General features: G+C 44.0%; 1 protein-coding gene across 4 annotated transcripts in view; it reads left to right on the top strand.

Moving 5' to 3' along the window:
* Positions 1–12,302: 12,302 nt before the first annotated feature.
* mocs1 (molybdenum cofactor synthesis 1) overlaps positions 12,303–22,613 on the top strand; it is a 30,835-nt gene continuing 20,524 nt past the window's right edge. For 3 of the 4 annotated variants that reach the window (XM_080012834.1, XM_080012837.1, XM_080012836.1), the window contains exons 1-3: positions 12,303–12,530; positions 14,603–14,738; positions 15,835–16,002. In XM_080012834.1, the coding sequence (XP_079868960.1) occupies positions 12,309–12,530; positions 14,603–14,738; positions 15,835–16,002 (526 nt within the window). In that variant the 5' untranslated portion in view covers positions 12,303–12,308. Of the gene's footprint in view, positions 12,531–12,597; positions 12,684–14,602; positions 14,739–15,834; positions 16,003–22,613 lie in introns of those variants that run through there. The other variant, XM_080012835.1, reaches the window with a different exon arrangement.

Raw genomic sequence — 22,613 nt, 5'->3', positions numbered from 1 at the left:
TGGGACACTTTGGGGTAAACAAGACCCTCAAAAGGAATCATCAGTCCTTCTACTGGAGAACCTGTCGGCCTGATGTGTAGACCTTCTGTTGAAGATGCGACCCTTGCATGGCATGAAAGGGTCGGACAGGCCAGAGTAGGGCCCCCCTCCAGCAGTACCATGTTGGCGCCCCTATTCGACCGAGTCACTGTTGACATTCTGGGCCCCCTTCCCCGCACACCCCATGGAAATCATTATGTGCTCATGGCAATGGACTACTTTATGAAGCAGCCCGAAGCCTATGCCGTGCCTGATCAGGAGGCGGCCACTGTTTGCGAGGTTCTGATCAGGGGAATGTTCAGCAGGTTTGGGGTCCCGTCTGAGTTGCATTCAGACCAAGGGAGGAACTTCGAAGCCCAGTCGTTTGCGGAGATGTGTAACCAGCTTTCCATTCACAAGACCCGCACCACACCACTCCTTCCACAGAGTGACAGGCTTGTGGAGAGATTTAATTGTAGCTTGGGGGCTCAGCTCACCCTGGTTGTTGCGAAGGATCAGAGAGACTGGGACCTTCAGCTGCCACTGGTCCTGCTTGCCTGTTGCTCTGCTACCCAGGAGACCACTGGGTGTACACCTGCCTTACTAATGTTGGGAAGGGAGCTCCGCACTGCCATAGGAGTGCCGGCTGGTTCAGAATATGCGGCACAGCTACAGGAAAGACTAGATAGAGGGGGAGGCAGTGTAACGCTGTGTGTGTTTATTTAACTGTGGTGAAAGACGGGGGCGTGTTCAGGTTAATTGGGGGGTTGTTGTGTTCTTGACTTCATTTGATTGGTAGGGAGGTGTACAGGTTACAGTTGGTAATTGGTAATTGGGCGAGGGTAGAGGGGGCAGGTGTGGAAAAAGAAAACAAGGAAGTGTTCGAAGGGTAGAGGAAATGGGACACGGCCAAACAAAGTTGGATTATTTAGTTCTTACTGGACACCTCAACCAACGGGGTTAGTTATAGGCCTCGCAGCAGGGTATAAAGACTGTTCAGCTTCCCACAAAGATACATTCTGCTTCTCCTTCATTTCGTCCGTCTGGTTAACACCGTTGAGCGTCACAATATCTATATATATATCATATGTAATATATGTATAAATATATCAATATAAACTAATCTTTGAATCTTGAATCATTCTTGGTCTACGTTCCATTCTCAATGATTTTTTTCTGCCAGACGGGAACAATGAAAGTCCCTATAGGATATTTTTGCAGTAGCTGGCGTCTAATGACTCTCTGAATGGGGTGGTCGTCACTCTCTATGTCGAGGACAGGCGGAGCTGACCCCATCGTGCTGTGTTTTCAATGGCTGCTATTTTGACAATCCTGACTATGTGGCTGGTTTAATAATTACTCAAGGTTCACAGTATCTTGCTTTATTGGCTTATATGTCAGGTTAAATATTAAATTGAGGATTGCTTTGGGTGTTTTCTCTAAGTTGTGGGGAAAAGACACGCAGTTCCCTTTGAGGCTGGGTTAGTCACACACACATAGGGGAATTTAGATCACAACCACACTTAAGCTACAAGGCGGCAGCTTCCGCATTCCTTCTGACTCTGCTCTAGCTCTCCGCACCAACACAGAAACGTTTCAAGCTATTTTACTTTCACCACAACCGTCTATTTTACTCAAACTATAATTCTCCGATTAGCCCAACTATTTTCTGGGGCTCCCATAATTCAATGTCCGTTATATTTCTGAGTTTGCATTAACCACAACATACACAATCAATCACAGTTTGGTACCATACAGATTCCATAATGACAGCTGTTTCCACACAATTTTCCGCTCTGCCTTCTATCACCGACTCTGGAGGGACAGAGACTAAGGCCTTCCTGCCTTTGACTTATCCGGATGGCAACGTGGCCCTGCGGTTCTGGTTGTTCATCCACTATTCAAAAAGCAGTAACAATTCTATCTTTTAACACTATTGTCCTGTATAATTGTTGGCCTCTCCTGACCAGAGTTGGATCCCAATAATTTTATGCGAATGTGCCCATTTTCTATTAATTACCATTTATCTTGTCATCAATTATGAATTACAGGCAATCTGACTGAATTAAGAATTTAGGTTTATACAGGAGGTACGCGATCCCCAAGACACACACAGTCAACGTTTCTAAAACAGATTTTTATGAAAAAGGCTCTGCTCACCGATTTTTCCGAGATTTGGCATTGGCTGACCGGACCAGAGACCGATGCGTGTCCAAGGATGGCGGCACCTCCTGCTTGCTCCCCAGATGATGGCCTGTAATTTACTGCCTATATGACTGAGGAAAGAACAAACAAGGTCAGTAAAGTTTGCATAGTACTTATGAGATTTATAACAACAGGTACAGCAATGGTGCACTCTGGTCTGATAACAAGGTATGAGCGATGAGAGGTAGTTCTGTCTTTCTTTATAGCCCCGACGAGTGAAAAAGTACTTGAAGGACGGCACACAGAAAGAGTGAAAAAGTCCAGAGTTGTACAATATTGAAACCGAAAATTACAGAGTTTCAGACTTCGAGAGAGAGAGTGAGAGAGGGAGAGGGGGGGGGGGGGGGGCAGAGAGGGAGAGAAGTTTGACCGAAGCTCGTAAAATAGACTTCAAAATGGAATACATTAAATATCTGTTTTTTAACACTTTTAAATGAAAACTTTAACAAAACATGTGCCCCCCCACCCTAACCACCTGGGGCTGGGCTGTGAGGAAGTCCAGGATCCAGGCACACAGCGAAGTGTTCAGTCCTAACTCGGGCAGCTTGACAGCCTGTTGGGGACTATGGTATTGAAAACTGAACTATAGTTGATGAACACCAATCTCATATAGGCCCCCTTCCAGGTGTGTGAGCGTGGTGTGCAGTACCTGGGAGACCACGTCGTCCGTGGATCTGATCTGCTGGTATGCAAACTGCAGCAGATCCAAGGTGCGGGGGAGGGAGGTGCAGATGTTATCCTTAATCAGCCTCTTGAAGCACTTCATGACCACCGCGGTGAGGGCAAATGGACGGTAGTCATTCAGGCAGGCAGGAGAAGCCATCTTCGGCACAGGGATGACGGTGGACCTCTTGAAGCAGGACAAGACCACCGACTCGGCCAGGGAGGCATTGAATATCCTAGTGAACACCGGGGCTAGCTGGTTAGCACAGGTCTTCAGTACTCGTCCAGATATGCCATCTGTGCCCGCAGCTTTCCTGGTGTTCACATGCATCAGAGCCCTCCTGACATCATGCTCGGACACTGAGAGTGTGCGCTCATCCCCAGTGGTGTAACTCCAATTAATTGGTGAGCTAGCGATGTTGTTGCCAGACTCAAACTGCGCAAAAAAAGAGTTCAGTTCGTTGGCTAGGGAGGCTTCTACATGTGTGGCTGTGCATGTGATCTTACAGAATATGTAGAATATGATGAATTGCTGTAGCATAAACTAACCAAAAGTATTATAAAGTAGTTAAAATTAGCACAACCATAAACATCTAGCAGCAGTAAAATGCAACATACACATTAATGCAGCAGTAATATTAATCCAAAAACATCTTATATAAAAGTAAAACACTAACGAATGATGAGTATTTTTACTTCTCATACTTTCAGTACATTTTGCTGATAATACTTACATACTTTTGCGGTTTTGAATGCATGACTTTTACCTGTACGGGGGTATTAGTAATTTAATTTTAATTATATTTTGTATTACTCCATGTGTTTCAGGTAAATGCAGACTTAACCCACATCACCACTGTACCGCTGCTGTCCACATTCATGTCCCAAATGGACTACTACGGAAACCAGTTAATGAATGCACTCGGAAAGAAGGGGGGGACAGCAGTATGTGACTGAAGCCTGATCATGCTCTCAACTCTGCCCCGGTCTCCGTCTGTTTTACCTCTCTGATACTTCATTCATTAAGTAATGGGCAACTATTTTAGTTATAATGTTCAAGTAATTTTTTAAACCAAAATGCCAAACAATAGGTTACCTCTAGCTTCTCAGATATATATATATATATAATTGCTACTTTATATATTTGCTACTTTCTGTTTTATATCATGGTAATCAAGCATCTTTGGGTTTTTGACTGTTAGATGGACAAAACACCTCAAGAAAATGCTTTGGGAAATTGTAATGGGTATCTTTTACTATTTTGTGACAATTAATAGACAATCGATTGAGAAAATTAGATTAATTCAAAATAACATAAATTTCTACTGAAAATGTATGATATTCTTTGAAAGAGATTTTCATTTATACCGTGTTCTAATCCCATTTTGAGTGTGTTGATCCTGGCGTGAGGAGAAAATAAAGGAAACGGTCTTTACATTATCTTCGTGAAGGAGCAGAGCCCACGGGGAGTTTATACCCTCCCCTTCCAGTTTCTCGCCCAGGAGACGACTTGGCCGGCAGAATAGTGACCGTTGGATGTGTGCATGGAATGCATTTAAACTCTTGGAGGCTGCTGATCATAGAAACAACTGGTGCAGCTGTGTGATGGGAGTTACAATACTTACAAAGTTGTGTGGTTGTTTATTATCTTGAGCATTATAAAATCTGGTGTAGTCATGGACTCGAGCAAAATTTCAACAGCCACATTAAAACAATTACAAAGTCAGCCTACTATCACCTTAAGAACATATCAAGGATTAAAGGACTTGTGTTTCAGCAGAATTTGGAAAACTTGTCCATGCATTTATCCTTAGTAGACTAGACTACTATAACGGTGTCTTTAGAGGTCTCCCTAAAAGATTGATCAGACAGCTGCAGTTGATTCAGAACGCTGCTGTTCGAGTCCTCCCTAAGACAATGAAAGTGAATCATATCACTCCAGTTCTCAGATCTCTACACTGGCTTCCTGTCCATCAAATAATTGATTTCAAAATACTACTGTTGGTTTATAAAGCACTGAATGGTTTAGGGCCAAAATACATTCCTGATCTTCTGCTACGTTATGAACCGTCCAGACCTCTCAGGTCGTCTGGGACAGGTCTGCTTTGTGTCCCCAGAGTCAAATCTAAACATGGAGAAGCAGCGTTCAGTGGTTATGCGCCACATAACTGGAACAAACTCCTAGAAAACTGCAGGTCTGCTGCAACACTCACCTCTTTTAAATCAAGGCTGAAGACTTTTCTGTTTGCCGCTGCCTCTTACTGAACCACATATTTATCTCTTGCACTGCAACTTTTGTGACTTTATTGTATGCATGTCTTAACTTTATAATGTGTTCTTAATAATCTCTTGCACTTAATGACTTAATGACTTAATGACTTAATGACTTCCTTTTACAATGTGTTTATTTTGCACTTTGTCTTGATGCTTCTAATGATTTATTTAAAGCTTTTTGAATTGCCTTGTTGAAATGTGAATACTAGTGGCTTTGTGTGCACTGTATTATAACTGCTTTGGCCTATCTGAAACAGCGATATCAGATCGGGGAATAGGTGCTATTCGGGGAATAGGCAAAATAATTGTTAACAAAGAGTAAAACAAGGTTTCTTTGATTCATTTCCTGCACTGCACTATAACTTTTATGCATTCTTTGTATTCTGTTTTTTAACTTTATGCATTATATGTCCTTTTATAATGTGTTTCTTTTAACTTTGTCTTAATGGCCCTACCCATGTGTTTCAAAATGAATTTAACTCAGGACTTGTTGGTTGAGGGGCACCCTCACTACCGCTTACGCCAATGTTCCCATGTTGGTGTATACAGTGATACTTAGACGTATATCAAACTATAAGACGCTATAACTGTAAGAACTTTGTGCATAGGATATTTTATTACTGGACATTTAACACAAAAAATAGGCTATATAGTATAATCCAAAATACACAAGCTGAATACAACACACAATACAATTAATATTTTTTATTAATACGAATTAAATAAAACAAAAATTACATCGACAATCTTTTTAAAACTGTACTTCAATAGAAAAATAGATCAAAATAAAAGTATAGACCAAAGTTAAGTAAAGTATAGTATAGACCTCCCCCGCACCTTGGACCTGCTGCAGTTTGCGTACCGGCCGAACAGATCCACGGACGACGTGGTCTCCCAGGTACTACACACCACACTCACGCACCTGGATCGCCGGAAGGGGGCCTATGTGAGATTGCTGTTCATCGACTATAGTTCAGCTTTCAATACCATCGTCCCCACCAGACTGGCTGTCAAGCTGCAGGAGCAAGCACTGAACACTCCGCTGTGTGCCTGGATCCTGGACTTTCTCTCAGCCCGGCCACAGGTGGTTAGGGTGGGGAGGCACATGTCCAGCTCCCTCACCCTGAACAAAGGATCCCCCCAGGGCTGTGTCCTCAGCCCACTACTGTACTCCCTGTACACACAAGACTGTCTGGCCAGGTCCAGCTCCAACACCATCATCAAGTTTGCTGATGACACTGTCGTGGTGGGCCTGATCACCGACGACGATGAGAAGGCCTACCGCGAGGAGGTGACTGACCTGTCACTTTGGTGCCAGGACAACAACCTCCTCCTGAACGTCAGCAAAACTAAGGAGCTGATTGTGGACTTTAGGACGGGATTACAACCGAGGACCCATGCGGCGCTGGTGATTAATGGGAATTCAAGTACCTGAGAGTCCACATCACGGAGGATTTAACATGGACTTTACACACAGACACTCTGGTGAGAAAGGCGAGGCAATGTCTTTACCATCTCAGGCAGCTGAAGAAATTCAGGGTCTCGGTGAGGATCCTCAAGTCCTTCTACTCTGGAGCAGTGGAGAGCATCCTTACAGGCAACATCACTGCCTGGTTTGGGAACTGTACTGCCCAGGACAGTCGGGCCCTGCAGAGGGTGGTGCGTTTAGACCAAACGTACCACTGGAACTACCCTCCCCTCCCTGCAGGACCTGTACACCAGGAGGTGTAGTAGCAGAGCCCGCAGGATCATGAAGGATCCTCACAACCCAAACAACAGACTGTTCCAGCTGCTGCTGTCGGGCAAGAACCTCTGCAGTCATACAGCGAGGACAGAGAGACTGAGATGGAGTTTCTTCCTGCAAGCCATAAGAACTGTCAATGGTGACCTCACCAGGGGTCCTGACAAAAAGCACTGAGACACTCACACAGGCCCCGCTGCCTTACTGTACTGTCTAGCATACTGTCCTGCAAGTTACTGTATCACTGTTCTGGGTTACTGCATACTGCGCTGTATTGCTGTTCTGTTCAGTGTTACTGTATTGCTGTGTCGTACTGTTGTATACTGTACTGTGTATCTCCATACACACTACCTCACTTTATTCACATGCCACTTTAATGCACATATCTGTATATACAAATAGCCTATCCCATATCCCTAACTCTATTCCCTTATATTTTCTACCCTCACTTTGTATTATCTTTTTGAGTCTTATTAAATTTTTTTTAATATTATTGATATTATTCTAAAGAGTGTCCGGAGTGATCTGTGACAGAAGGGTTCCAGCAAGAGTGAAGGGGAAGGTCTACAGGACGGTAGTGAGGCCAGCTCTGTTGCCCGGTTTAGAGGCGGCGGCTCTGACAAAATGCAGGTGGCTGAATTGGAGGTGGCAGAGTTGAGGATGTTGAGATTTTCATTGGCGTGACAAGGATGGACAGGATTAAGAATGAGTACATTAGAGGGACAGCTCAGGTTGGACAGTTTGGTGAATAAGTGAGAGAGGCCAGATTGAGATGGTTTGGACACGTGTGTAGGAGAGAAGGACGTTACATTGGGAGAAGGATGCTGAGGATGGAGCTGCCAGGCAAGAGGAAAAGAGGAAGGCCAAAGAGAAGGTTTATGGATGTGGTGAGGGAGGACATGCAGGCTGTTGGTGTTAGGGAGGAAGATGCGCAGAACAGAAGGTATTGGAGGCAGATGATCCGCTGTGGCGACCCCTAACGGGAGCAGCCGAAAGAGGAGGAAGAAGAAGATGATTGTATTCACTAACTGCATTAGGTTTTCAGTTGGTTTCAGTTAGTTAGGTAGTAATTAGGTTAGCTATTATGTTCTGTTTAGTAACTATTGTGTATAATCTCCAGGTGCGTTGCAAAGACATTTCACCACATACTGTATATGTATGATTGTATGTATACTGTATGTATGTGACAAATAAACCTCTTGAATCTTAAATCTTGACATTCATTGTTCTTTTCCGCCAACAATAGGCAATGTTCTGGCTTAGAAAACGCCACTGTGTCCACTCAAAATAAGGCAGTAAATGCAACCCAGCATTCCCAATCAACAAAACGGGTGTTTTATAAATATAAAAATAATATTTGCTATGAACAGCCAGTGTCAGTCAGTCCTCACTCATCGGTCTGACTAAAAAGGTGAGATTTATTAAAAACGAAACATACTAGAAGAGTCAGGAGGTCTGACCAAGCAGAACAAAAAGGAGAAGCACCCAGACTATAATCCATCATAGCCTTGCTGAGATATGCGGCAACTGGCAGTTGGAGCTAAGTGGTTTATTTAAATGTCCCTTGGAGCTACTGTAATCAGTCATGACCAGTTTAATTCAGGTGACGCTGGTGAGTTTACGTGCACGCTCCCACTAGATCATGGACACCGAGCTGTGGAATGCAGATTGCGACAATTAATAATTGCAGCCTGCGACGTTTACATTTCGGCCGCTGCACAGGAGATACTTATGGAAACATACGAAAATGAACACATCACAAAAAGGCAACACTGCAAGAAACAATAAAGCCAGAGGCCTCCAGAGGACTACACTCCTGCAGAGGAGCTGACCCTGGATTTTAGTGGCCGGCCACTCATGGATGGAATCTCGGGGGGTGGAAATACTTTCCACATTCTATCCCCTAAACACATTTTGTATCTGCAGACACTGACTATTGTGTTGTACCTCTGCAACCTCCCGCTAGTCATCCCAAGGTAAGCGGCTGGAAAGCAATGCAGTAATGCTTTGAATATTGACATAGTAATTTATCCTTACATGTATTCTAAGGCATCCAACTGCAGCTGGGTGATGAGTTTCTGCCTTTTCTGAAAGGCCTTTAGAGGCCGGTAATGGAAAGACTCACTCTACAAATGTTTGCCACAAGGTCCCAATTAATCCTGCACTTGTAGGAAGTACCAGGCACATCATGAGCACCTGTCTGGATTTCGGACTACTTTGCCTTTTGTTTAGCATAAATGTTTTAATAGAGCAATTTCTTTTTAACAGAGAGATGTGAAATCTCTGTTTAGAGACTTGAAATTGGAGGAGAGAAGGCACGCCATACAGAGAACTAAAAATGAGGAAGTTGGAGCTTGAAATGAGGAGTGACACAAACAGGGCCGTTTCTTGCTATATGCGAACTATGCAGTCACATAGGGCCCCAAATTCACCAGGCGGCGCCCAAGCTGCCATTTTAGCCTTTTTTTCCCCACGGTGAAGTCTGTGAGCTCTCACTTTTCAAATGGGTCCCTCTCACATCAAGATATCTGAATGAAATTGGGGTCATTAGAACGGCAAGAGTTTCACCTTTACAACAAAGACTAACATATGTAACTACAGGCACCCAACGCAAACACTCCAGCCCCTCCACCTCACTCGGATATCAAGAAAGGGGCTCGCTGCTGAAGAGGTGAAGGGTTTTTCTCTGATCTAGCCTCTTTTCCTCTTAAAGTGCACCAGATTAATGCATGTAAATGTTAAATGCATGGGCCCTGGACCACCTTTGAGGGTTTGGAACCCCCCCACCATAGTTTAACAAAATAGGGGCACCCAAACTGTGAAGAACACTGACTTGCAGTTAGAAACATCTGATTTTCACCCTGTCCTATTCCTTTTCAGGACAAATAAAATAAAATAAAATAAAATAGTTCGTTCAAATAGTGTTACTTTATTCAAATCAATTGTGTGCAATCACATCTGTCTTCACTCTGCCAGCCCTGTGGTCTATGCAAATAGGTCCACCTGCAGGTCCTCCACCGGGGTCCCTCTCCTGCCACAGCTTTCCCATGTTGTACAAAATGGCACAAGCAGCAGTAACATCACAGGCCCTTACTGGTGACACCCTGAGATGGCGTAGGTAGTTGAATCTTGACTTCAAATGTCAACATCATCTCTATGCACACCCTCAAGTGTCTTTGGGGCATCGGGGTAGGGCTTCAGGAGGCGTCGCTGCCAGGCATATCGCATGTCTCACCAAGAAGCTGGCCCCGAAATTCACCTATTTGACTTGCGCCAGAGTCCAAAACCGACTCAGATACATCACCTCACCTGTTGCACTTAAAATGCATTCTGATTACTTATGACATTTTAGGCTACCGTGTTTTGGTGTATAAACAGTAGATAAGCGTACTTTGTGCAAGTCTCCCGGCCACGGTTGAAGCTCTAAAAATCTGGGAATCGTGAGCTCTGCCGGGCCATCTCGCCTCAACGGCAGTAATGAGGCAGTTGGAATAGATCATCCAGGATAAGAAATAATGTGGCAATAATATTGCAATTCTTCTGCGCATTGGGCATAGATATGTTGTGCCTGTATGTTTGCCTTGTGAAATACTGTGAAAATGCTTGCGATTAATGAAGTCGCCCTCACGAGGTCCTGGGGGCGAGTTAATACGCACATGCATTGTGCAGCCCACTGTGCCTATAACATTGGGGAACCCTGGGTGGAATTTAGAATACAATCAGGATTCAAGCATTGGATCAACAGTATGTTCTGTAAAACTATAACTATAATAAATAAATACCTGCAATTGCGTAAAATGTATGTTTCGTGTTCCCCACACTTCGGTGGCCCAGGATTATGATAACAGCATGGCAGAGCCTCTCAGGGCTAGGCACATCTTTGACAACACACGGCACACTGCAGCTTCACTGAGATTTTCAGCATCTCGATAAAAGCCTCATGCAAATCATAGACAATGATCTGTTCTTATCTGGGTAAATCACACAAATACAAAATGTTAGTCCGTGGAGGCCTGGGGGACAGAGTAGAGGTAGAGAACATAGAAATTGAAAGAACAATGTCATTTAAACAGAAACGTTTAAGGGAGGGACTGAGAGAATCTCCCTGTTATGCACAGGGACTTTGTTCTTAATTATTTCATTAGGAAAATAGGAAAGGAAAATAAAATCATCTACAATAAAAACACGCTGCTTTTATTTGTTTGGAGAAACAGGGAACGGGAATGTGCAGTGGATCGGAGATTGTTTCTGAAATTTCTTTACACGTTTCCATTATCTTTATATTAACTGGTTTTTACTGATCTTACCGTGGGCATATAGCTTTATTTGAGGCTCGTTTTTCCCTCTTTTTTAAGTCCCACAATTTTTTTCATTTCATGGGGAATGTCTGTCGAGAAAAGACAGGAACAGAAAACAAACAATGTCACCATCAATGAAGGGTAGTTATTTAGGGAGAGCGCGCTGATAAATACCCGCATGACCGAAAACAAGTACGCAGCGCCATCTGCTGCACACAATATTGCTTGCAACACTGTTTTCCGTCCATTTGACAGTTTATTTGCGACCGAATTGATTTTAACATTGGTGAACTTATTGCCGTGCATCTGTAAATCATACCCTCATCCAAAAACGTTATTGTTACGGGCTGCAGTTGACGCAACACACGGCATGCAGCCGGTGAAGCGCAATTTGACAAGGAACCGGAGAAGGGGGAATGATGCTTTCCAGCGACGTCGTAAACTCGGAAAATTCAACCTTCTCCTGGGAAACGTTCACGCCTCACACCACGGCCGCACAGGCCGTTAACGGCGAACAAAGTTCCCCGATAATACACATTAAACCTCTGGTTTATATGTTATTGCACAACTTCCATAATGTGAGTTTGTTGATACAGCGGTGTATGCTTACTATTAGTTTTTTTTTTATGTTTATGACCATTCTGCTTACTGTTCAATTCAACCAATTTGTCGGTTGGTTTTTTGTCTATTTTTCAGGCTTATATTTAATGTTTTGTCATTGCATTTATTGTATGTTCACATTTTATGTTCAACTTTCTGCTTCGCTGGTAGCTTTATTTCATCAGTTGTTGTTATTTTTTTTGGGGGGGGATTATACATTCTATTGTGAACGCTGCAATTTCTGCAACACTGGGTGAATAGAATATGGATATTTGCCTCCGAGGCCCGGACGAGGAACCCACTCAGAGTCACCGACGTCCGAGTGGCACCAGAAGGCAGCGTTTTACATGCCTACGCCTCTTCCGGTCGGGAACGTGCACGGATTGGCCGGTAATGACCGCGCCCACTCCTACGCCCCGCCCACTCGAGCCCACTCCCCCGGCCCGCGTCGCGCCGCGCCGCGCGCCCGGCGCCCAGAGACGGCCCCGCTCCCGTGGCGTCGACACCCGATGGCCGCGATCGGAGGCTTGTGCCGGCGCTGGGGAGAGGGACGCGGCTCCCCCGGCAACTCCGCGCCGCACTTCGTCAGACTCTTGGCGCTGTGCGCGAACGGGAGGGGCCGGCGGTGGTGCTCCGGCGCGACGCGCCGCGAGAATGGGCTCGAACTCGCCGGGCCGGGTTCAGTTTCGCCCCCGAACTTGGACGGGTCCCCGCGGACCAGGCCCAGGCAGGTACGCAAGTCGACGCTGTTCTTGTTCCCTGCTCAGATGTGTAGTTGTCAGCGTTGAACGTAATCCACTGAAATACTGCAGCAGCTGATATGACGTGCGTGCTGTGTGCTGACCCCCCCCCCAAGAGAACTCTACGTCAACTAACTAACATTGGTTTGTCCGATCATTAGACAACAAAATATAACAAACAACAACTTTTATTATTCTGAGTGGATGAACTCTTTTCACTTCTCATGTGACCTGCTGTAATGTATGCTTGTTTATTTAATATTATTGTTGTTTTTTTTATTATTATTATTATTACTATTATTAGGGATCCTTCCTGCAGGGATATTGTAATAGTTCGGATTATTATTATTATTCTTCTTGGCCTTTTTCGAGCCAAAAGTGTCCGGAACAGGACAAATGCTGCAGCGGCGGACGTGGTTGAAGTCTCGTTAGAACCGGGCCGCGGTTCCAAGTTGAATTCGTGTCGATCCTCACACGGAGCAGAAATGAGTGGAAAAACGGTTCAATTCGCCCGGGAGCAGTCGACAGGTTCGTGCATCACCGCCGCGCCGACTTTCAAAAAACTTCCAGTCGGATGGTGGAGCGAGATGGGTTTTTGGAGCAAGATGCTTTGTGACATCATCATCCAATTTGCTATTTATGTGCAGGTTGTGGCGACGAACATACATTTTCACTTTGTCAACCACTTTGTAGTGCTTGCAAACCGCACGCACGTGTCTATGGCCTTACCTGCGTGACGTCGGCGGGGCTTTCGTTTGATATTTTATCTTTTGTCCTTTTTTGTAAATAGAAATGCATTCTGTTCGCATCGAACCCGGTGCCGCGTCCCTTCTTATTTTGCGGCATTCGAGCCAGTCGTAACATACAAACCGAAGGAGTCTTCAACAGTCAACAACATATTCCGTGTTTGTGTCTTTACACATGGAGTTTGCTTGCCGCTCCAGAGCAACGGGTCCGAATCGTTGTTTCAGTCCCAAAAGTTTAAAAAGTTGGTGAAATGTCTCTGAGGGACATGCAGTCAGCTGTGGACGCCATCCCGAGGGGGGGGTCACGTAGAGTGAGCGATTGGGGTGCATTTTGCGCACCTGTCTCCGCACACTGCTTTAACCTGTTCTATTTGGAGGAATGGGCATGGCAATCCGGGTGCACGGAGAGCCGTGTTCGAGTCCGTGTCTGGATGATTCACACATATAATAATATATTTATGATTCCCCTTATTTATAGTTCCCCATTCAAATGTTATCCCTATGTTATCAAAACACTGGGCATACAGTATGTGATAGCTTATTGCCCCTTTTAATTCATGGCGTGTTACATTTACCTTGGAGCCAACCCGAGTTCTACTACAAGTCAGAAAACCAATATAGACGAGGCGTCTATATTGGTTTTGTTAGCCTTTGTTATGCTTGCTCTTATTGGAATACAAACGACAAAGAACAAATATGGGACAGGGGAATGGAGTGCTCCCCGGGGGTCCATCCAAATAGACTATAAAATAAAACAAAAAACAAAACATTGTTTACATCACAGCCGTAACTACAGCTTTCACTCACTGCTCATGCGCAGAGCAGCCTTCTTGGATTTTTGAGGTCGGGGTTGGTGAGGGTCTTCCGCCTTTCCGAGTTTCCCACTGGTAACTCTGAAATTCTGACTTCCCAGTTCAAATGGAAGCAAATGGATAATGTTTTTTTTACAGCATTTTAGATTCAAGTGTTATGAAGTTGTATCATGCCCTTTATTTTGAAGAGAAAGTAGTCACAGATGCCTTCACAATGGCCACTGTGGCACAATGGCAATGTCCGCATTTTGGTTTTGTAAATGAAAAAAGGGTTATGTGTCACGTATTAACAAGTGATTCGCTGCTTTCACCATAACTGACTAACTGTATCCTCCGGAGCCATAGGCCGGCTCTGGTGTTGGGATCCTTATGCAACGCTTTATTGACATTCAAAGTTCACCTGCAACTTACAATAGCATGGGTGCACATGAGTAATGTATGTGTAAGTACAGTTCTCACAGTTGGGTCACGGTTCCCAGAAACTGTACGACATCTCTTCTCACAGGAGCTGGCATCTCTCCAGAGCCGGAGGCAAATGTTGAGGGACGACGACGTCCCCTTTTCGTCTTTCCTGACCGACAACTTTGGCCGCCGGCACAGTTACCTGCGGATTTCGCTAACGGAGAAATGCAATCTCCGCTGTAAGTCGCGCTCCATCCTCCACCGCCAACACCAGGCAATCTGGAAGACGCCACATTGACTTATGATGATGTGACGCCGTCGCGCTGCAGGGTGATATGAGGAGTGTACAGGATGTGGCCCGTGGCAGCCTTAGGAGTGGCTTTGTTTGACGCATTATCAGGATTCAGGCTCGAACTGGAAACTTCCAATGTAAATGAGATTCTCAACCTCAAACATCCTATCCAACCTTCCAGTTGTTGTTCATTACATCCACCGGCTTGTAACATATCACCACTTGGCCTTTTTATTGTATTTGAGTATTTGTCTTTGGGGAATTCCAAAGCCTAAACAAGGGGTTTTGGGATCAACGAGGGCCCCCAATTTGGGGTAAATAAATTCAGAATCAGAAATACTTTAATTATCCCAGGGGGAAATTACTTGGACATATGGCCCGCGGTGGCATACGTCTTCCCTTCCAAGACTTCCTAGCACCTACTTTATTTATATTGTAGATTTGCAAAGGATTCCCTCCAAGACGTCTCTCAATTTAGCGTGACACTGACTCAAAGCAGTGTTTCGCGGCCTCTTCTCTGCCACTGCCACGGCAACAAGCCCTTATTACTGTGCTTATTATTATGGCCTCACTTTTAGGGTGGAGCTTGAGTTTGTTCTGATGAACAGAGAGCTGCCATTCGGGCTAGAACTGATGAGTAAGTACAGCTTTGCAGTTTAGATCACAAAAGCTAATTTCCATTATTTGTCTCTTTTAAGTGGAATTAGCAACATTTTCACAGCTCAAACCTAAATCTACAGTAGCGCAATAAGCCACTTGTAACGCAGTGGGAACGATAAAGCTATGTCTGTGGTTGGATCGGTTGTTTTCATGTGATGTAATGGTAATGTGAATAAATTACAACGTATTCTGATTTCCATACTGTGTATGCTTATCAATTCCATTTTAGGTACAGTATACACACATAGCATTGGACACAGCAAGTTAAAGTGGTGAATGGTGGGAGAAGACTAAGAAATCTGACCTAATCTAACTCAAGGCATACCTTCCCAGTAAAAGTTGGTCTTGCGGCGTTTCTGACATTAATGACCACTCGCTCCCAGGTCAGTACTGCATGCCGGAGGAGGGAGTAAAGCTCACGCCGCGGGGGCAGCTCCTGTCCACCTCCGAGGTGCTGACGCTGGCCCGCCTCTTCGTCCGGGAAGGGGTGGAGAAGATCCGCCTCACCGGGGGCGAGCCGCTCATCCGCCCCGACGTGCTGGACATCATCGGTGAGGAGCCGCCGTCCATCCGTGGGTGTGGGGGGTGGGAGCACGGGAGAAACATGGGTCAGAGTGGAGAGTTGATCCGCTCATTGCGCTGATATGGTTGTGGTATTCAAAAAAGGAGTGGAATGTTTGAGTCTCACAGGTTGTCATAGCTACACTTTTACAGAAGATCCACCAACCCCTACGGTTGTTGGGAAAAGAAAGATTCTAAGGCTGCCCCCTGAGAGTCGACAAGTCAAATCCAGAGTTCCCATTAGAAAAAAAAAATGGTGCAGGTCCAGGTGTCCTGGAAGATTTCAACATCTGGGACAAATGGGACGATTCCAGTCAAATTGTGTGTGTGTGTGTGTGTGTATGAGGCAGGGTGTATAAACAACGAAATCATGAAGGCATGTTGATTCGTGATATTTTTTTTATTGACTATTGAAAATAAGTCAGTTAAGTTATTTTAAAAAGAAATAAATATTACAAATATTACTACTCTAAATAAAATTATTTTCGTTTGTGAACAATAAGTAACAAGTGCAGGTGCTTTGATTAACATTTCACTGAAATGCAATTTTGATAAAATCCAAAACAAAATAAATGACACGTAGGTCTTAAATAATTGCGTCTGTGGTGTTTGTCTGTCTTCGTCGGGGCGTTTCGTCGCCATATTTCACACACTTGACACAATGGATATTTACCGTCTCCTTTGGGTTGGAACTTAAATATCCAAAAATATTGCCAAACTATGGATGTATGTGTCCCTGTTGTCAATGATACATCATCTTTCTGCTTCTCCTCCGAGCTTTGGATGTTGCGGCTCCCTCTCCACTCCGTGTGTACTGTGTTTACAAACGGCACCTGTGGGCGGGACTTATTTCTATATCGACAAACGTGATTGGTTAGAGGTGAAAGGTCAGCTTTAGATCATCCAAACTGATTGGCTTTCAGTTGCAACTTGCCGAACGCGGAAATGAACACATCTGCGGGATCAAGTCTATTTTATTTCGACATCGAGGAAAAAAATATGGCGATAATTAACGTTATTGTTTTATCGTCCAGCACTAATTAAAATTCTGCTGAGAGGGAATTATTTTCACCGGACATATGTCCGTAGAGATTTAAATATGTCAGACTTTTCACGGTCACAAACCAGCAATTACCGGATGACGGAAATTCTGGTCGAATCATCAGGCGGAAACCCGTCAGTCGACTGAGATTCTCGAGCAGTGTTTTTTTATTTTTATTTTTATTTAAAAAAATGGTGTCAGTCAGTGTGCATTAAAAAAACCCAGGATAAAACAGATAGAAGCTTACAAAATGCACAGGGACACCATTTCAATGGGGAATTATAAATGTGGGGAGTCATAAATATATTTTTTATATGTGTGAATCGAACCCGGGTCTCCGTGCGTCGCGATCACTGTGCGACCTGATTGCGGAGAGCAAAGAGGAGAGCCCCGTTCCTCCAAATAAAACAACTAAAAACAGTGTGGGGACGGGGCATGAAGATTAGTTTCTTCGCATAACTCATGGAGTAGGGGGTGAGTCGCGGAGAAGGTGTCCCCATTTCGCACTTTTTCGTTCCATGCTGTTCCATAAGGAGACGTAAAATAAAATAACCTACATCTGAAATAAAAACGCACTGTTTTGCCGCGCCGATCACGGGGAACCCATCGCTGCTCACTAGCACGCGCACCCTTGGAATGGCGTCCTAGGCGTCTACAAGAAGAGCCAAGAGCCCTGCTGCCGCCCCCTGCTGCCGTCGAATATTTGCATTGAACAGCCGAATCCGATCCGACTGACAAAATTCTGAGTCGGGTACAGCCCGAAAAAAATCCCTAACAAGTTATAACTATACTGTTTGTTGGCATCCTTTTGAGTCACAGTCAACACTTATTTTCACAATCTTAAACAGTGGCTAGTACTAGAAGGAAAGACTTATCTCATAGAGCTAGATCCAGGGAATTTTCCCCAATTTAGTAACTTTTCAAAAGAAAACGGCAGACTTGGATGCTCTTCGCTCTAATGTCAAGACAGTTTTTATTCTTGCTTTAATTGTACTTAGTTAAAGTGTGTGTAAAGAATGCCATTTTCCCTTCACACCCAATTGGCAGATAATGTTGTATTCTACATTTTTTTTCCCCACCTAAATGTGCGCCTTTTCTACTCTGTTGGCATAGAAGTTTAGCTGTGAAAAGTGGAAAATGCTACCCTGGTTTTTGTTTTGCTGAGATGAATTATGTAATTCACAGTAGGTCTCAACAGCCTTTACTAAAGAATAATGAATATCATTTGGACCTCAAAGCGTAGTTTTGCAGACATAGATCAGGCCTAATCTTATACAGTCCATACATATATGTAGTGAAATGTCATTTCACTACATATACTGTATGTATGCTTGTATGTATATGTTTGTGACAAATAAACATCTTGATCCCGAGACTATATTACCCTTTGAATCTGGACTAACTGGGAGGATTTTAAACTGTGACTGAGAAAGGCCATTTCAGAGTCTTGGTTTAAAAACAACTCTGATTTCCCAGAAGGAAGATTATAGCTAGATCTAGGTCTCAGTGAAGGTTTCAATTCAACCTGGCTGGAGGCAGGTTTATCTATGGATGAATGGATGTGGGCGTCCAGGTGGAACCTTGACAACAGACAACATGGATTATCTGGACTCAGACCAGAACCAAGACCAGACAGAAGGAGCCGACTAGTCCTTCATCACCTTAGTCTAGGACTTCCCAGTCGAGCACTAATTCATCCTGTATTAGGCAACCTCTCAGAAAGGCATTTTTAAATTCTGGATTCTTTTAAGTAGGATTATTTTAGTCCTGATTTTGATTAAAACCTGTCTGCGAAACCGCCTGCGAATAACTCATGAGGTTATTCTCTTCTTTGAGCAGCAGCAGACACTTTTGGTGTATTTGTGCGTCTGAGTGGGTGAGCGGGGCAAATCGGATTTAGCCATACACCCCCGCCCCCCTCCTCTCCATTCAAATTCACGGCCTGATCTGAATCTGGACTGGACAAGAAGGGATGCGGTTGTTTCTTAACCTTCTGATCCAGCTGAGGGGAAGCTGATGCCGGGTGTCGCCAATGCTGATGTTCTGCTAGCAGCCACCTCCTCGCTCACATGAGCGCGGGCAGTGGCCGACAGTCATGTGAAGAACAGCACATGGCCTCCCGCAACCCCACGAAAAAAGCCAAACGAAGCGGATGTTTTTGATGTCGTTAAACGGAACCACGAGGTCAACGGAGCTTTTTGTGAATGACGCGGCCATGGGCACAATCTTTAGTTCCTGTGTTCACTTCTTGTACGTCACATGTTGGTAAATGCTACCTCACTTTCAGGTGGATATAGCATTGAGCGTAGATAGATGGATATATGGATACATAGATGGGTAGATAGGTATACTGTATACTTAGATACATGGATGATAGATAGATACTAAATGATATAGATAGATGGATATATACTCAAATAGATGGATCGATAGATAGATACTTATATATTTAGATGAATAGAAGGATAGATACTTTCATACTTAGATGAGTGGGTAAATACTTAGATTGATAGATAGATAGATAGATGCTAGGGATGCAACGGTACAATGGGCTCACGGTTCGATATGTATCACAGTTTTGGGGCCATAGTAACGGTACAGTTTCGGTATCTTAATATAAAAAAAAAACAATTAAAAAGTTAAACGGTGTAACAAATGTTTTTATAGCAGTCTGCCACAAATAACCAGTGTAACGCTGTGTGTGTATGACTGAGGTGGGAGACGGGGGTTCAAGTTCGTTGGTGGGTTGTTATAATTTGCATAAGTTCATCTGAATCGAGGAATGGTGTCCAGGATTGTTCAATGCTATCAAATATTCATTTCCGTCAATATGTTTTTATATGTATATTTTTTTTTTAGTGTTTCACAATTAAAATAAATAAAACCAGTACCATAGTTAGTTATTTTTTGTGTAGAACAGTTATAAACAGTATTTTTCCAATGTAAATAACAATAGTAAAATAACTTAAAACCTCACAGTCACAGGACTTTGTGTGTGCCTTCGCTTTGTGAACCTGACGTTACAGTGGGTGTGCTCCTTTTCCACCAGGGCACCTCCCACCGTGGGAGGAGCGTCGGTGTTCTCTTACATAGAGGGGGAAACATTTGCCGGCTGCAGGAGACGGCAACTGAAACAAACAACACAATATAGAACTGTAAAACTTGACAAAAAAAAATGAAGGGCTCATTACCCAGCGAGACTCAGTTCCCTTCATTCATACAAAAGAGCCGTTCAAAAGAATCATTAAGCGAAGTTTGTAATAAAGAGGGACACGGCCATCCCCGTGGTTATTTTCCGACTGGACACCTTGTTTGATTGCACTCTTTACAAAAACTTTTTTTTATCTCGTGTTTCTATTGAAAAGGCTTGCGTAGCTGAGTGCAGTTGAAAAAAATAATAATAATTATAAAAAAATAGACCTCTTGCACCAAAATACAGAAATGCTGCTCGACTCCACGTGGACCCTGCACGACTGACGTGGCTGGTGGAGCCAAAGTGGTGGATTGCATAGGAAGCAGCACTTATGGCACAGCGCGCCAACACATCCAGTGGGCTTCTACCGTGATATCGTAATACCGCGGTTCACATGTGCCCCGTGTCGTGTAAACTTTATTTCACCTCACCTTGTGTTGCCGCTATGCAGTAGCAGACGGCCAAATGTTGTAATAATCCGTCCAATCAGTAATTTCGCCAAGCGCTGGGTTCCGCCATCTCTGTTAACACTTGCTCCCATGCGCACGCAAGTAACGTAAAGCACCGTGCAGGACTCAACGCTACCATTTAAAATTGGTTGCCAGGCTGACAACCAGGCATCAGCTTTTGGTTGCCAAAACTGAAAATATGGTTGCCATTTTTAGTCACCTTATATTTTGAGTAATTAAGATATTATGCAGTTGTGGTGTAGAGATGGGATGGTTTGAGCAGCCACACCGGACCTGGATCTAGGTGACTGGGTCAGGGTGGCTGCATACTTGTTGCTCAATGGTTGGGCTACTGAGCAACAGGTTAAAACCACGATCCTCACACACACACTCAGGATAGGAGCCCTGTCATGACATGTTCCATCTGCTCCTGGCTAATTCCACCTACCCTCCTCTCTACAATAAACTGATGTCTACAACCATCGTCGTCCGTGTCTCTGCCGGAGGGCACTGGAAATGCCACTTTGGGGGCATGTGGTAGGGGAAACAACCATAGCAGTAATATGTCTTAATAAGCTTAATTAGGAAAATGTGGCATAAAAGAATGTTTAAAAGCTTTATTATAGTGAACAAAAGACTCTTTGTAGTTTGTGTTTTATGATACTTGATTTTGAATAAGAATCTCATCCTGTTTGTCTGCTTTCATAACAATGGTAAATTATAATTTGCATCTTACCATTTAAAAGTAGTGCTCTACCAGATGGATACCAGAGGTCTGAGTCATGCTCATTATTAATGCTCTCTGTCTACAAAAATAAGAACTGGTTATTGTAATGGCTATATTTTGACAAATTGACTAGAAAAAAGACTTAAACTAAAGACATTTCCTGTATATTTTTATTTTTGTTAGTTTTGTAAGGACACAATATTGCAAAGGGGTCAAATTCTGGCCCGCGGGCCAAATATAGCCCGCAGTGTAATTTATATTTGGCCTGCGAGGCAATACCAAATGACTACAAGAGCTGGCCCGCCAGTATTATACGGCGCATGTACCGCTAATACTACAAATCCCAGAATGCTCTGCTCGTGTTTTGGCGCGTCAATCAGTACAGGACCCATAAACACTGTTGACTGTTGACAGTAGTCATAGCGACCTCATGCTGCTACTGGCACCGTGCTACCCATCCCAAAAATGGCGAAAAGAAAGGCATAATATCTGTTTACATATGTAAAAGACAGACCTGTTTGTCTTGTATGTGGAGCCAACGTGGCTATAACCAAAGAGTACAACATTAGAAGACACTATGAAACGGTACACCACGACAAGTACAAGGACATGGACATGACTCAAAGGCGCCAGAAAGTAGAGGAGATGAAAAGAAGTTTGGTTTCACAACAGACTATGTTCAAAAAAGTAATATCACAAAGTGAGGCTGCTGTAAAGGCAAGTTTTATTGTGGCAGCAGAGATCGCAAAATCAGCCCGGCCCTTCAATGAGGGAGAGTTTGTGAAAAAGTGCATGATGAAACTTTGTGACCTCGTGTTCCCAGGGAAAAAGCAAGCATTTTCAAATGTGAGCCTGAGCAGAAACGCAGTAGCTGATCGCACATCTGATCTTGCCACAAATCTATATGACCAGCTGATGGAAAAGGAAAAAGATTTCATTGCATTCTCCTTTGCTGTGGATGAGAGCAGCGACACATCTGATACTGCCCAGCTGGCAGTCTTCATCCGTGGAGTGGACTCCAATCTGTGTGTTACGGAGGAACTTTTGGGATTAAAATCACTGCATGGCACAACCGCGGGAAAGGAAATCTTTGAAGAGGTTTCCAAATGTGTTACTGAAATGAAGCTGACTTGGGATAAACTCGTGGGATTAGATGGTGCGCCAGCGATGTGCGGTCACAGTGGCGATAG

Source organism: Zeus faber, assembly GCF_960531495.2.
Source record: "Zeus faber genome assembly, chromosome: 13".
Taxonomy (NCBI): domain Eukaryota; kingdom Metazoa; phylum Chordata; class Actinopteri; order Zeiformes; family Zeidae; genus Zeus; species Zeus faber.
Note: the sequence above shows the minus strand (reverse complement) of the source record. Positions and strands in the feature narration are given on the sequence as shown.